Raw genomic sequence first — 13,231 nt, forward strand, 5'->3', positions numbered from 1 at the left:
CAACGTTTGAAGATAATTAATAATATATAGTATATTATTTATTATTTGCGTTAACAATAAAATTCATGATGTTTGAGTAGTAAGAACCCCAGTCTTAAGACTTTTCAAAGTTGACTCAGGTCAAGGTCAAACTTACTTGAATTGCTCTAGTCTCCATCTTTTTACACAGCCACTGGCATTGTAGCATAATGACCAAAAAACATACCCATCAGTAGCACGGTCAAGTAACAAGTATACACCAAACAACATAAATAAATAAATAAAAACATCAATAATTTGGAAGCTTTCCTAATATTACTTGTTTTTTCTCCTACAATGGGAGTAACATCCCCCATTTTTAAAAAACAGATCCATCTGATAAGCAGTCCGAGAACACACTAAAATTTAGTATCTGATCAAAGATCATAGTTTAAAACCAAAACCAAAACCAAAAACAAAAAATAAAACAAGTACCTAACATAGAAGGGAAAAAAAATTACAAAAGCAACAATTAAAGAACTAGAGGGACAATGATCCATCCAATACACAGCAGCGTTGAGATATTGAAGATTAAATTGCCAGCATCGAGACAGAACTGGGTTCGTAACCGTGCACCCTCAAGCGATAGATACAAGTATGAGATGGACTTCCATGGTTGGATGTGAAATCAAGCCTGATCATATTAACAATGCTAGAGGCAGACGAGTCCAACACGTTGAAAGTTTGAGCATGGCTCTTATCAAGGTCATAGGTAAACTCCAACAAAACAAACATATTCTCTGTATCAACCACTTGATCAATAGGATCACGCCCTTGCTGCAGCCATCCGGAAACCCTGCAGTCCTTGGGAGCGCTCGACCGGTCGTACGCAACGCTCTGCTCACATTACAACCCAAATGCGTTTAGTGAATGGGTATGTTGAAAATTCACTACTCATAATTGAAAACAGCTGTTTAGTATCATATAATTGAAACCATAACATCCACACACAAAATAAAGGAAGAAACTGCAAGTATTGGAGACACACCACCCCGGCATATGACATAATATGAATCAGTAGTAAGAGCAATAAACACAATTATGAGAACCACACAACTCAACATATTGTAACCAGAGGCATGGTACACTCTAGCATTCAACTAAAATCTGTACTCAAAATATGATTCAAACACACTTCATGAATCAGTGGATTTACTCCACTATTCCAAGATTAATTATCAAAACCATTTGAGTATTAGTAGGAGATGGAATCAAAAGCAGTGGCAGCATCAAAAAGAATGGACAATAACCTCAAACCTTACGTAGTAGCACCATCATAGACAAGTATTGGTTTTGCGAAACTTACTGGACTGCAATGGATAAATTACATGTTCTCAAAGAGAACCAAACAGTTTAAATTGGGAATTTTTTGAAAGAACTGAAGTGCACCACATGGCACACTGTGAGGCCCACGTGTCCTTGTAGACACCAACAACTTTAATTTGTCTAGTCATGAGGATTTGTTTTATACTTGATGGGTTGCTTCATGGAGCACTCTCTCACCAATGTAGGATTCAAAATATAGGAAAGTGGTGCATCAAACAACAGTGCACAAGCTATGGCTGACTAGGGAGTCCTAACTGGCCCACTACTTTAATTTCTATTTGTTCTTGGAAAAATCCAAATCTGAACCTCATCAAAATTGTTAGGTACCTTAACAACCAAAAAGAGGTCTATTGTGTGAATTGTCTGGGTTTCGTACTAAAATCGTATGATTTACTCTACCAGGTCAGTTCAGAATGTGGCTACACAGTTCTAGATGAAGTATGTGTGATGCGAGTCATTGCCAGAAACAGAAGGGTGTGGTTCCTCTCAAAGTAGAGAAAAAAAAAAAGTAACTTACTCCTTAGAACACACTACACTAATTAAAATGGGACAAATTAAGTTTAAGAAAGTCAAAATTTGTGTTTCATTGAAAATTAGAGGGGTCGTGAATGATTTCCGAAAATTCACAACCATCTCACCTAATTCCCGATATGTATCGCTTGATACTCCCGATAACGCTGCATTGCAACCAATACCAATTCATCTCCTGATTCATTATTTAGAACCATGGTGTAATTATATCCCAGAATCCCTTGAATTTGCCTTGCAGAAAATCCTACAAGCTTCTGCCTTACATTTTAGACCAACATCTTCAGCCTTCTACCAACCTAATATTTACTCTGTTCTTTAACCCCATCTTAGCTTCCCAACTTTATAGTCAAAGCTCTAGACTACCAAATCTGATTGGATAGCCTAAATTCTCTTCCCTTAAGGTTCCATAATCTTGTTTCATTTCCTCACTTTAAGTATGAAGAGACACCACTACCTTAGAAGCACCATCAACCCATCATCCTTTGGCCAGCTTGCTTTAGTAACAATGACAATTTTATTTTATTAATAAAAAAGAAAAGAGATACAAAAGAGTAAGTAGGACAAGAAATTCACACATCGAAAGGGTAAATGCTCTAAAAAAATAAAATTACATATCGCACACAACTCTCCAATCTCTACTAATAGAAAATAAAGTATCCCCTTGAAGTAGGAAATAGCAAAAATCAAAGAGGTGAGAAGTCCATGCAAAAAACTTTCAATGGCACATCTGCACTCCATACCATTTCATGAGGATCAAAGAGTGGCATTTGGATCATCAATTACCTTCTCAAAAATAATTTATAGGAGAAAGACTGGACAAATAAAGATTCCACAACCTTTTGTCAACACGAGCATTCAAAGAAACATCCAGGATAGATAACAAAGCAGGTTCATTAGCTACACAATCATTAAAATTTCTTTAAAAAATGAAAATGCCAAGAAAATGAAGTAGCATAAGAGGAAACCAAATGAGCAATTGAAAAATTATGTTAAGGAGATACACAACACAAGCGAGGAACAAATGAGCAAAAAGAATTTGATGCTTCCAAACATCCTCCCAAAAAATGAGTCCTCTTCCCATTTTCCATAACAAGACAAATGGATTGAAAAAAATGTGAAACCTTGAGAAATGAATATCCATGAAGATCGAGAATTTCCATGAAGATTGAGAATTTCCCCATTTTAACACAAGAATCCCAGCCATTATCCCAAATCTCATACTCACTCTTGATAACATGCCATAAAGAATTATTTCAAACGGAAATTCCATAATCATTTTCCAAGTAAATAATGTTCTTTCTACAATATAACCCAACCCACATCCCCCCCTTATTCTTCGGAAGAGAAACCACGTCCTAATTAATTAAGTGGTCTTTCTTCCCTTCACTACCTTTCCACAAGAAATTCTTGTGACATATTCTCAATTTTATTTGCCACGCCCACTGGAACCTTAAACGAAAATGAGACAACCCTAAATCCATTTCCTCAACAGAGAATATATTTATATACAAAAACTAAAGATGGAACACTGAAACCCAAAGCACACAATCCTAAACCCGCCTCCTTAGTCCTATCCACTAATCTACCCAATACATCAACCACTAATGTAAACAAAAAAGGGGGACAAAGGGTTCCCCTATTTAAGACCCCTAGTGGCTTCAAAAGTAGCACAAGCTTTGCCATTAACTATCACCGATAAATTGGTAGAGAAAAGGCAAACCTAAATCCATTTCCTCTACTCATCTCCAAAACCTTTAAGCTTTTTCAAGATCAAACTTAAAAATGACTCTTTCCTTATCACGAGATCTATAATCCACTACAACTTCATTAGCAATCAAAGCAACATCCAGCATATAATGTCCCTAACCAAAAACACCCTAAGAAGTGGATATAGGCCTTGTTTGGTTTGTGTTTTTCAAAAAATTTTGAGAAAAATTCTCTACAAATAAGTTTTCAAAAGTAATCAAACCAAACAAATTTTTCCAATTTTTTTTTCAAAACTTGTTTGGTTTACAAATTTTCCAAACAAATCTCTCTCTCATACACATCAAATCAATCACTTTTTCCAAAACTCTCTCTCAAAATAATTTTTCAAAACATCTTTTGAAAAAAAACCAAACCAAACAAATTTTCGTACTTTTTATCTCAAAACATGTTTCTCAAATACAAACCAAACAAGGCCTAGTGTCCCTAAATCTGTTCTCAATCTTCTAGACAACTCTAGTCAAGATTTTATACAAAATGTAACTAAACTAATGGCCTTATTTGGTTTGTGTTTTGAGATATTATTTCAAAAATAATTTTTTGGAGAGAGTTTAGAACATTTAAAAAAAAAAATTTGTTGTATATTTTGAAAATAGTTTTTAAATTTCGGATGATTTGATTTTTTTTGTAGTTGAATAAATGGGTGTGAGAAAAAAGTAATTGGTTGATGTGTAGTAAAGAGAAAAGTGATTTTGGACCTTTTTTTTTAAAAAAAAAAAATAAATTTAAACCAAACATGTTTTTGGAATTTTTTTCTCCAAAAACATGTCTTGAGAGACAAACCAAACATGCCCAATATTTCTAAAATTGCCAATCTTCAAGAAATTCTCTTTTTTAGGAATCAAACAAATAAAAGAAACATTGATGCAAGTATTAACAATTCTTTTCTCAAAAAATTCAAGAAAAACCTTCGTTGAGTATTCCTTAAGACCCCACCAAAACAATCTTGAAACATAGCCATAACGAAACCATCTAGCCCCGAAGACACATCCCTTTCACAATAAAAAGTTGGCTCTCTCTAATTTATAATTCATCAAAAGGCCTTTCAAACCAACAAGACATTAATAGGAAACCAATCCAAACCCTCAATGCTAGGTCTCGTTACCCACTTGATGAGTAGTACGACTTAGATTAGAAGGAGAAACCTTTTGATGAATTTCTTTTCATGTTGTCCATTAGCAACCTTATGAAACAACTTAGAATTGTTTCCCTGAAGACAACTTTCTCAGACTTAATCTTTACGTCAGTCCTTTCCCTTCTTATTATCCATCTCACCTCTCTCCTCAAAGCCATCCAACTCTTCAATCCTACTTATAATCTCATTTTGCACTTCTCTCAAATATTTCTTTATTCCAAGCCTTTAGCTTATCCATAACCAATTAAGTTTCTTCTTGCGTTTGAACCCTTCACACCCTTGAACGCTACCATTACCCCACCAATCTTGAAAACATCTCTTAAAAGAAGTGATGATCCATTTACATTTTCAAATCTAATTCTAATCTCATAGAACCGTTAGTTTTCTGCAAACAAACATGATTTTAGTGGTACCCACCTCCATGTTAATCCAATCCCAACCCCTATCCCCCAAAACAAACAGGGCCTAAAGGGAGTCGGTCCCCACTTAAAATGACAACTCTCTACAACTATTGGGCAATGATCTGAACAGTCTCAAATTTGAAAAATTTGGGATACTCTCTTCCCTGCCAAGGAATACAAAAATCTATCTAACCTTTTACACGATAAATTGTCCTGAGAATTTGACCAAGAAAAACAAGAATTTAATATTGATGGATCAATTAAGTCAATCTCTAACAAAAGCATCAAAATGACACTATGTACCCATTAAGCTTTTTTTAAACTACTCTCTTATAACATTAAAATCTCCACCCAACAGTAATTAGGATAGCATAAACTAAAAAGGCTACCTCATCCCACAAAGACTGCCTCAATCATGGGTTATTGGGACCGTAAGCTCCCATTCGCCACCATTCACTATTATCAAGACTCCTAAACCTAACTGAAAGCAGAAACACAACTACCACTACCTCACTTCTGGAAACCACTGTTTGATCCAAATAATAAAATGACCCACCCCTTGTGTCTAGTCCAAATACTCTTAATCAATTTCCTATCAAAACTTTCAATTTTTGTTTCTAAAACAATCACAATATCCGGACTATTCCTAACTAAAACCTATTTTGCCGTGCACATTCTACTAGTGAACCTAAGTCCTCTCACATTCCAACTAATTATCTTCATTTAGAACCAGCCTTTCAACTGGCCATCATAATTAATCCCTAGCCTCTCTCTCTCTCTCTCTCTCTCTCTCTCTCTCCAATTTACTAAAGACAATACCACAATCATTAGATGCTTCCAGGAGAGAATTGTCTTTAATCCACAAACTATTTCATCGAGAAAAAAAAAAAAACAAAGAAGGCATTTCCATTCCAAGAGCATACGTCAGTCTTTCAGAGAGCGCTCCAGGCCAAAATTGTTATTAAGTTCATCCCAAACATAGACTACACAACCCTACTGCAAGGCACCAAATAACATCTTTGAAATTGTCGAGCAAGATGAAGCAAGATTAACTCATTTAAGATGCTAGAAATAAATGGCAGCAAGAAAACAAAAGTCATCACCTCTCTAGTTCTGACAGTAGAAGCAAATTTATGAACACAATGAACAAAACTTGTATTTCTACTACATCAACAGAACTTATAATTTTACACTTCGACTTACAATGTCTTACTTTTTTTTCCCATATACATTGCAATTGATTTTGGTACAGAAAATCCTCTCCAAATCCAATTAAACAATGCATCCATACTAGTCAAAACAAGTAAGCAGACCTAAAGACAGTTGAAACTTAAACATCTGATCTACAAACCTTGTATACTACAAATAGAATGCAAGCACATACGATATAAAAACAATAAATGAATCAAGATCAACTCAAGTAGTAAATAGGGGAACAAAAAAAAAAAAATCACCTTGGCAACATGTTCCAAAGTTACAGCCTCTGGGACAATGGCAGTTCTAAGCTTGATCTGCACAAAACCACTGCTTCCTTTTAAAGGAAAACAATGACCAGGCTCTCCAAAACTGGGACTAAGCATCTTCTCCGCATCATTATGAACTCCATTTCGGTTAGCAGTGTAAAACCAGTTGCCTGCCTTCCCAACAGTGTACGGCTCAGAATGCTTCACAATCATAGCCCCACCAGATGCTAGTGCATAGTCTACCCTACCCAACCCATCAGCAGAATGCTTCTCAAATTCTTTCTCAACTATCTCCCTCGCAAACGCTCTCATCTCATCTAGGTTCAAATCAGTGTATCCATGATCAAGACCCTTAGCCTTCTTGAACTCATTAAGAAATTTAACAAAGTCTTCCTTCGATAACCACTCGGTCAACTTCAATTCACCCAATGAGTTCTCCAAACTCTCAGTTCTATCCTCCAAATTCTTCAACCCAGTTTCCAATTCCACGCCTTTATCCTCAATTTTCTTATTTAATTCCGTTCTCAGACCTCCGATTTGATTCAGAATTTTTTGATCCACCAAGTCCACTTCAACCCTCATCATCTTCGTAGTAGTCACCAACAGACCCTCCACTTCGGCGATTCGACGCTCAAATTCCGTAGAAGAAGTAATGGGAGAGATGGTTGCAGGATTAGCCAACAATCTACGGATCATCTGAACCAAACCCAGAAGCACGAGAAGAAGCAAAAAGTTCTTGGTGGAGGCACTGATGATAGTTTGCCAGAGGGGTTTCTGGGTCTTCGAAACCCCCTTTCGATTGGTGCGGCGAGAAGGTAATGCGGTCTCTATATTGGGCAAAGCTTTCTTGACTTGAACCACGTCTCTTGATCTCTCCAGAACTACTTCGCCTCTAATTGAGTGGCTGAGATCTTTCCCGTTTGAAATCTTGTCGCTTGTGGCGGCGGCAACGCCGTCAGTAGCCACCAATTCTATGCCGGACTTCTTGTCTCCGACCACCACGGGTCTCCGCCTCGCAGAGGGGTTGGCCGTGATTGAAACTGTTGAAGCAGACATTGAATGTGACTCCAATCTCTGTAAAAAGCTTGGAACCCTAATCTTGAACACTCTGAATTATCGAATTTGAATGGTTGATTGACTTGCCAGAAACCCTAATTAGGTCGAAAATGATTGATTGAAAGAGAGAAATAATCCATGCCTGAGATGTGAAGAATTAGGGCGAGAGATATCGATCGTGAGAGCGAATAACGAATTTTGAAAAGGGGGAAAATTAACCACTCCTCATTTTCAATTTCAAATTTTGAATTGATTAATTTCATTTATTTATTTATTTATTTTATTTTATTTTTTTGCCAAAATTCATTTTATATTTTGTGGATTCGAGCCTTGTTTGGAAAAATATTATTTTAGTAATTTTTTTTTTAACTTTTTAACTAAAATATGATTTAAAAAAATTAATATATTTGAAACAATATTTTAATTTTTTACAAAAAAATGTGCAAAAAAGAATAAAGAAAAATAAATCTTTAACTTTTTGATATAGATTAAAAGTTTATTTATTTTTTTAATAACTTTTTGACTTTTAAGCTAAAACAATTACATGTCAAATGAGACCTAAAATCCAACACTTCATGGGTTGTTTTGAGAAGTAGATTGTTTCGGTTGGGAATAAACTAGTTTAGTAACTTTTTGATTAAAATATGAGAAAGAAAAATTGTATGTTTCGAATGATTTTTTGATTTTTTACAAAAAAATATGTAAAAAATAAAGAGAAATAAAATTTTGGACTTTTTAATATAAGTTTTAGACTTTTTAATTTTTTTAATAACTTTTTTACTTTTAGGCTAAAATGGTTAATAGTTAAAAAAAATTGCTTTTAACATCTTGTCAAAAGAGGCCTATGGCCTTGTTTGGCAAGAGGTTTTTTGGTTTTTTTACTAAAATTCACAAAAAGATAAAATAGGTCAAAATAATTAATAAGACAAAATATCATATCAAATCTATAATCATTTCACTTTTTCTCTCACAAATATTACATCCAACTACAAAAAATCTAACTATGTTTCAAACACAAAAATTTTAACTTATTAAAATGGCTAACTTCCCAAACAAGACTTATATGGCTCCGTTTGGCAAGGAGGTTTGGGGTTATTTTAGCCACAAAAGACAAAATAGATTATTTTAGTCATAACAAATAAAACATCACATCCAACCCATAATTATTACACTATTCTCTTACAAAAAAGGCAAAAAAACCTTTCCCAAACTAAATTTTTTAGCCCAAGTTAAAATAGTCAAAAAAATTAAAAAACTAAAAAATCAACCCACTTTCCAAACAGAGACATTATGTGATTTTGGATCACAGTATAATAATTAATTTGGTTAATTACATATGTGAAATAACCATAATAGTTTTTTTTTTTTTTTAATAGTTTTCTCTCTTTATGTTCTCTTATGTACGTAATTATAATTTTTTAACATTAATTGAATTAAAATTAAAATTAATTCTAATTTTTTTAATTATTTATTATAATTTTTATTGTTTAATTTAATTATATTATATATCAATCATTAATTTTATTTTAATTAACAACTTAATCTATTTTTAAGTTTGGAGAATATAAGATAAAATTGTCTTTTTATCTATCTATCTATCTATCTATCTATCTATACTATTATAAAGTGAACACCTTTTATGGTGTCCTGAAGCTTTACTCTCCTCATGCCATGTGGCAGTATTTTTTATTTTTTAAAAAAAAATTAAACAAAGAGATGGGCAAGGCTTGAACCCATGACCATGGGTTTAAGTACGAGGACTCATACCACTTAAGCTAAGTACACATTATAATATTAATTTCATTATTATTTTTTTTATTCCTACTTATTTAAATTGCACACACATCGTGTGTGCCACCCACTAGTTATATTAAATGCATTTAGAGTTGAAGGTGAAAGTTTCAAGTTGAAGGTTGCAGAGCATGTGAAGATGGAGTTTTCAAATTCCAAGTTGAAGGTTGCGGAACAATAGCGTTTTGGATGAATTTGGTGACGCATTAAATATGGTTTTTTCTATTTGATTTGTTTAATTTTTACTTATTGGTATAATAATTCTTTCTATGCGGAGGTTTGTTTCCTTTCCTTGTAAAGGATTTTTCTCCTTCTCGATGGAGGCTTGGTGTAACGACCCCGCCACATAAAATATTTTACATTTAATTAATCAAGGTGATTAAGATTTTAATTAATTATTATTCTGATTTCATTGTGGAATTGATAAACAATATTGGGGTTGATTCGTATATAATTTTATAAAAAGTTATTTTGGAATTAGAAATTAAAAGCTTAAGTGGCTCAAGAAAATGAAATTGACACTGAAATATTTTAATTTCGAATATCGAACCACATGAGAGTTTAATTAAATATTCGATTCAGTTTAGTAAAATTGTGATTTTATTAATTGGGTTTGAATTGGAGTTTTTTTTTTTTTTTTTTTGATCGGAAGAAATATGTCAATTAAGAAAGCCAAACAGCACTTATAAGAGTCCAAACAACCCAAATCTTACACCAAACAAAGTGAAAATAAATCAAGAAGCACTCAGGAAGAAGAATTATGAAAATATTCAGACGTAAATATCGTACTCGTGCTCATACTGCGAAGCAGAGCCGATTATAAAAGTTCAGCAATAAAGCATGTCCGAAATATTTCATAGATCCCAACCACAATGAGGGTAAGCTTAACAAATCGCACAGATGGACTCTAAGAGAACAAGACAAACCCAAAAAAAACCAACACAAACCATAGGAAAGAAACACAAAAGAAAAACAAACAGACCCACACCCAATCAAATCCGGCAGTGGCTTCGGTGGATCTGGCAGTGGAGAAGAACAGCGATGAAGAGGCGGTGAAGATGGCTGGAGAGGCGAAGAAGAGGCGATGAAGGCTGTAGGGGAGGTGGATCTAGCGTGAATGGAGAAGACGACGAGGAAGAGGCGGTCAACCTATGGAGAAGACGACGGGGAAGAGGTGGTGAAGGAAGCGGAGACGGCGCAGATCCGAGAAGGCCACTCCCGGAGTGAATGGATGTGGGAGAAACACCTCACAAAGGAGGGAGATGATGGAAAGCCCAAGCTTCCAAGTTATGGGAATGCAAAATAAGGAAAATGGAAGAGCAAAAGAGGGGTAGGGAGAGAGGAGAGGAGGCCGGAGGCCGCCGGAAACCCCTCTCCCACCGCCAGCAGCCACACACTCGGAAACCCTAGGAGGAGAATAGTTTAGAGAGAGAAACTCTCAAACTATCAAGTTATGAAGGTTGGGAATTGAGATTATTATGAATTAAATTCATTTATGAGGTGTTAAATTGAATATGTAATTTATTGACAAGATTTTAAGTTTGATCAGAAATTGAAGGCCTTACTGATGTGAAAAATCAAAATTGATAATGAAAATAGGTTTAATTTAATATTTGAAACCTCTTTGGAGTTTGATTAAAAATTTAATTCAGACTGATAATTTAAATATAATAAATTGGGCATTAATGGAAGTCAATTGGACTGATTAAGATTAAGAAGTGATTAATTAAGCTAATGTATAATTAATGTGCTAAACTAATCTTAATATACATCACCACATGGATTAATTCAAGATGGACAAGTGTCCCGCCATTTTAATATATATATATATATATAAAAATTAAAAAAAAAAGGAAAAGAAAGTGGAATAAAGAAATGGGTGCGGTACATTGACGCTATACATCATCTATGCTTTTGTTTTTAACGGGAACAAGAACAGCTGAGAACCGTGGGTGAGAGAGAGAGTTCAATTCTTTAGAACTTGCTGGAAATTTTGAAAAAAATCTAAGGAAGCTAGGAGAAGTGAAGAAGTTGTCAAAAATACACTAAATTGAAGATTAAAGGTAAGGATTTCAAGCTTGAATTTTGTAGAATCCTTATATTACATTTGAATTAAAAATGAGTTTGGGTTCAATTTCATATAATTTGGAAGAAATTAGAAAACAAAGATGAAGAAATTAAGGTAGGTTCATCGTTATAGAAATTTATTATTTTGGGTTTGATGATGTAGTTTTGCATGAAATTAAGTCTCATTGTTATATGCATGGGCAAATTCTACAAGTTTAATACTCTAATTAAACATGCATCATAGGATTTCAAGGTTTTGAGATTTCAATTTATGTTTAAAAGGTTTATGGATTTGAATTTGGGTTTGATACGAAGAAAATTAATAATAATCCAAATTAGAGCTATTTTAATTAAAATTATTTAGTTTTGATCTTAATTTCATACATGCAAAGTTTCAAAACTCCAATTTTATGATTTAAAGGAAAATATAAAAGAGTTAAGAATCAATTTCATATAATTTCAAAGAAATTAGAAAAAGGGTAAAGGAATTGAATTAAATTCAAATTGTAGAAATTAAATTAGAATGGAGCATTTTGTGGGTTTGATTTTTGTTGTCTTGCATAAATTAGAATTTTAATTGCACATGCATCATGAAATTTAAGAAGATTTGAAGAATTGATTTCATATTCTGAAGAGGAAAAAAAAAAGGAATAGTTCTGTAAACACAAGTTTATGGAAATTTGGAGTTTAATCTTGAATTAAAAGAGTTGGAAGTAAACGGTTAGAAATTAATCATGTTTTCTTGATTGTTAAAAGAGATTATATGGTTTTAAAAAAGTTGTGCAAGACCCCAAGAATTGAATTGGAATCTGGAAGCTCAACTTTTTAACTTTGAAAACTCAGAATTTTTACAGATCGCTCGAGCGACCAAATGGTGGCTCGAGCGAACATTATGAGCTCCCAGTATTTTTAAAGAGCTTTGCAGACCGCTCGAGCGACCAAAGGTACGCTCGAGCGAAGATCCTGTTTTTAGCAATTTTTGACTAACTCTTTTAAGTGCTTGCTTGCATCCTTATGACATTCTAAGTATTATTAGGCACCAATTGGACTCACATAGTCATGAAATAAGCTAGAAACGCATAAAGAGAGTTGAATTAAAATTAAAGAAATATTGAATGGTGCTTCTATTGTGTTTTTGTTATGTGATTTGTATAGGTGGACGTTCGAGGCTTTATATCGACTTAACCCACTGTGAGTAACAATTTTATAAAGATATGTTCAAGTTATGCTTACTTTCAAAAATGTTATTGCTATCGAAATTGATATATGATTGACTGAATGGGTTATTGAAAATGTTATGATGATTGACGGAAAGGTCTATTGAAATGTTATTTTCTTATGATGAATGAAGTTCTGTTTTGAAATTGTATTGTGGTATCCATAGAACATAGGCCCTTGCTTGGTGGAGATAATACCATGGCTAGGCTCTTACCTGGGGGAAACAATACCATGGCTAGGCCCTTGCCTAGGGGAAACAATACTGCGGCTTTTGGATTGATTGACACACGGAGATCTCTAGTGTTAGACCGTTATGGTGCATTGTTATTAGAATATTGTTACTCTATTGGATGTACCACGTAAATTGTCATTGAATGAGTATTGTTATTGGGATAACATGGATTATTGAGAATTGAATTGAAATTGCAATTGTATTGAAAATGCTATCGAACAATGGTTTT

General features: G+C 33.9%; 1 protein-coding gene across 1 annotated transcript; it reads right to left on the reverse strand.

Annotated features, from left to right (window-relative positions):
- Positions 1-248: 248 nt before the first annotated feature.
- LOC114298999 (SUN domain-containing protein 1) lies at positions 249-7,999 on the reverse strand. The gene is made up of 2 exons (XM_028243675.2): positions 6,630-7,999; positions 249-855 (listed from the first exon to the last, which is right to left on the reverse strand). Exons 1-2 carry the CDS (start codon positions 7,692-7,694, stop codon positions 550-552), a joined length of 1,371 nt encoding a protein of 456 aa, XP_028099476.2. The 5' UTR covers positions 7,695-7,999; the 3' UTR covers positions 249-549.
- Between the last annotated feature and the right edge of the window lie 5,232 nt (positions 8,000-13,231).

The sequence above is a fragment of the Camellia sinensis genome, chromosome 5, assembly GCF_055761805.1.
Source record: "Camellia sinensis isolate YWXY chromosome 5, ASM5576180v1, whole genome shotgun sequence".
Lineage (NCBI taxonomy): Eukaryota > Viridiplantae > Streptophyta > Magnoliopsida > Ericales > Theaceae > Camellia > Camellia sinensis.

What these genes read in the sequence shown, in the direction of transcription:
- LOC114298999 (XM_028243675.2), bottom strand. Translation starts at nt 7,694, where the DNA reads ATGTCTGCTTCAACAGTTTCAATCACGGCCAACCCCTCTGCGAGGCGG. An exon ending in CTTTGGAACATGTTGCCAAG is followed by an intron (nt 856 to 6,629) that starts GTGATTTTTTTT and finishes TAATGTGAGCAG; the next exon opens with AGCGTTGCGTACGACCGGTC.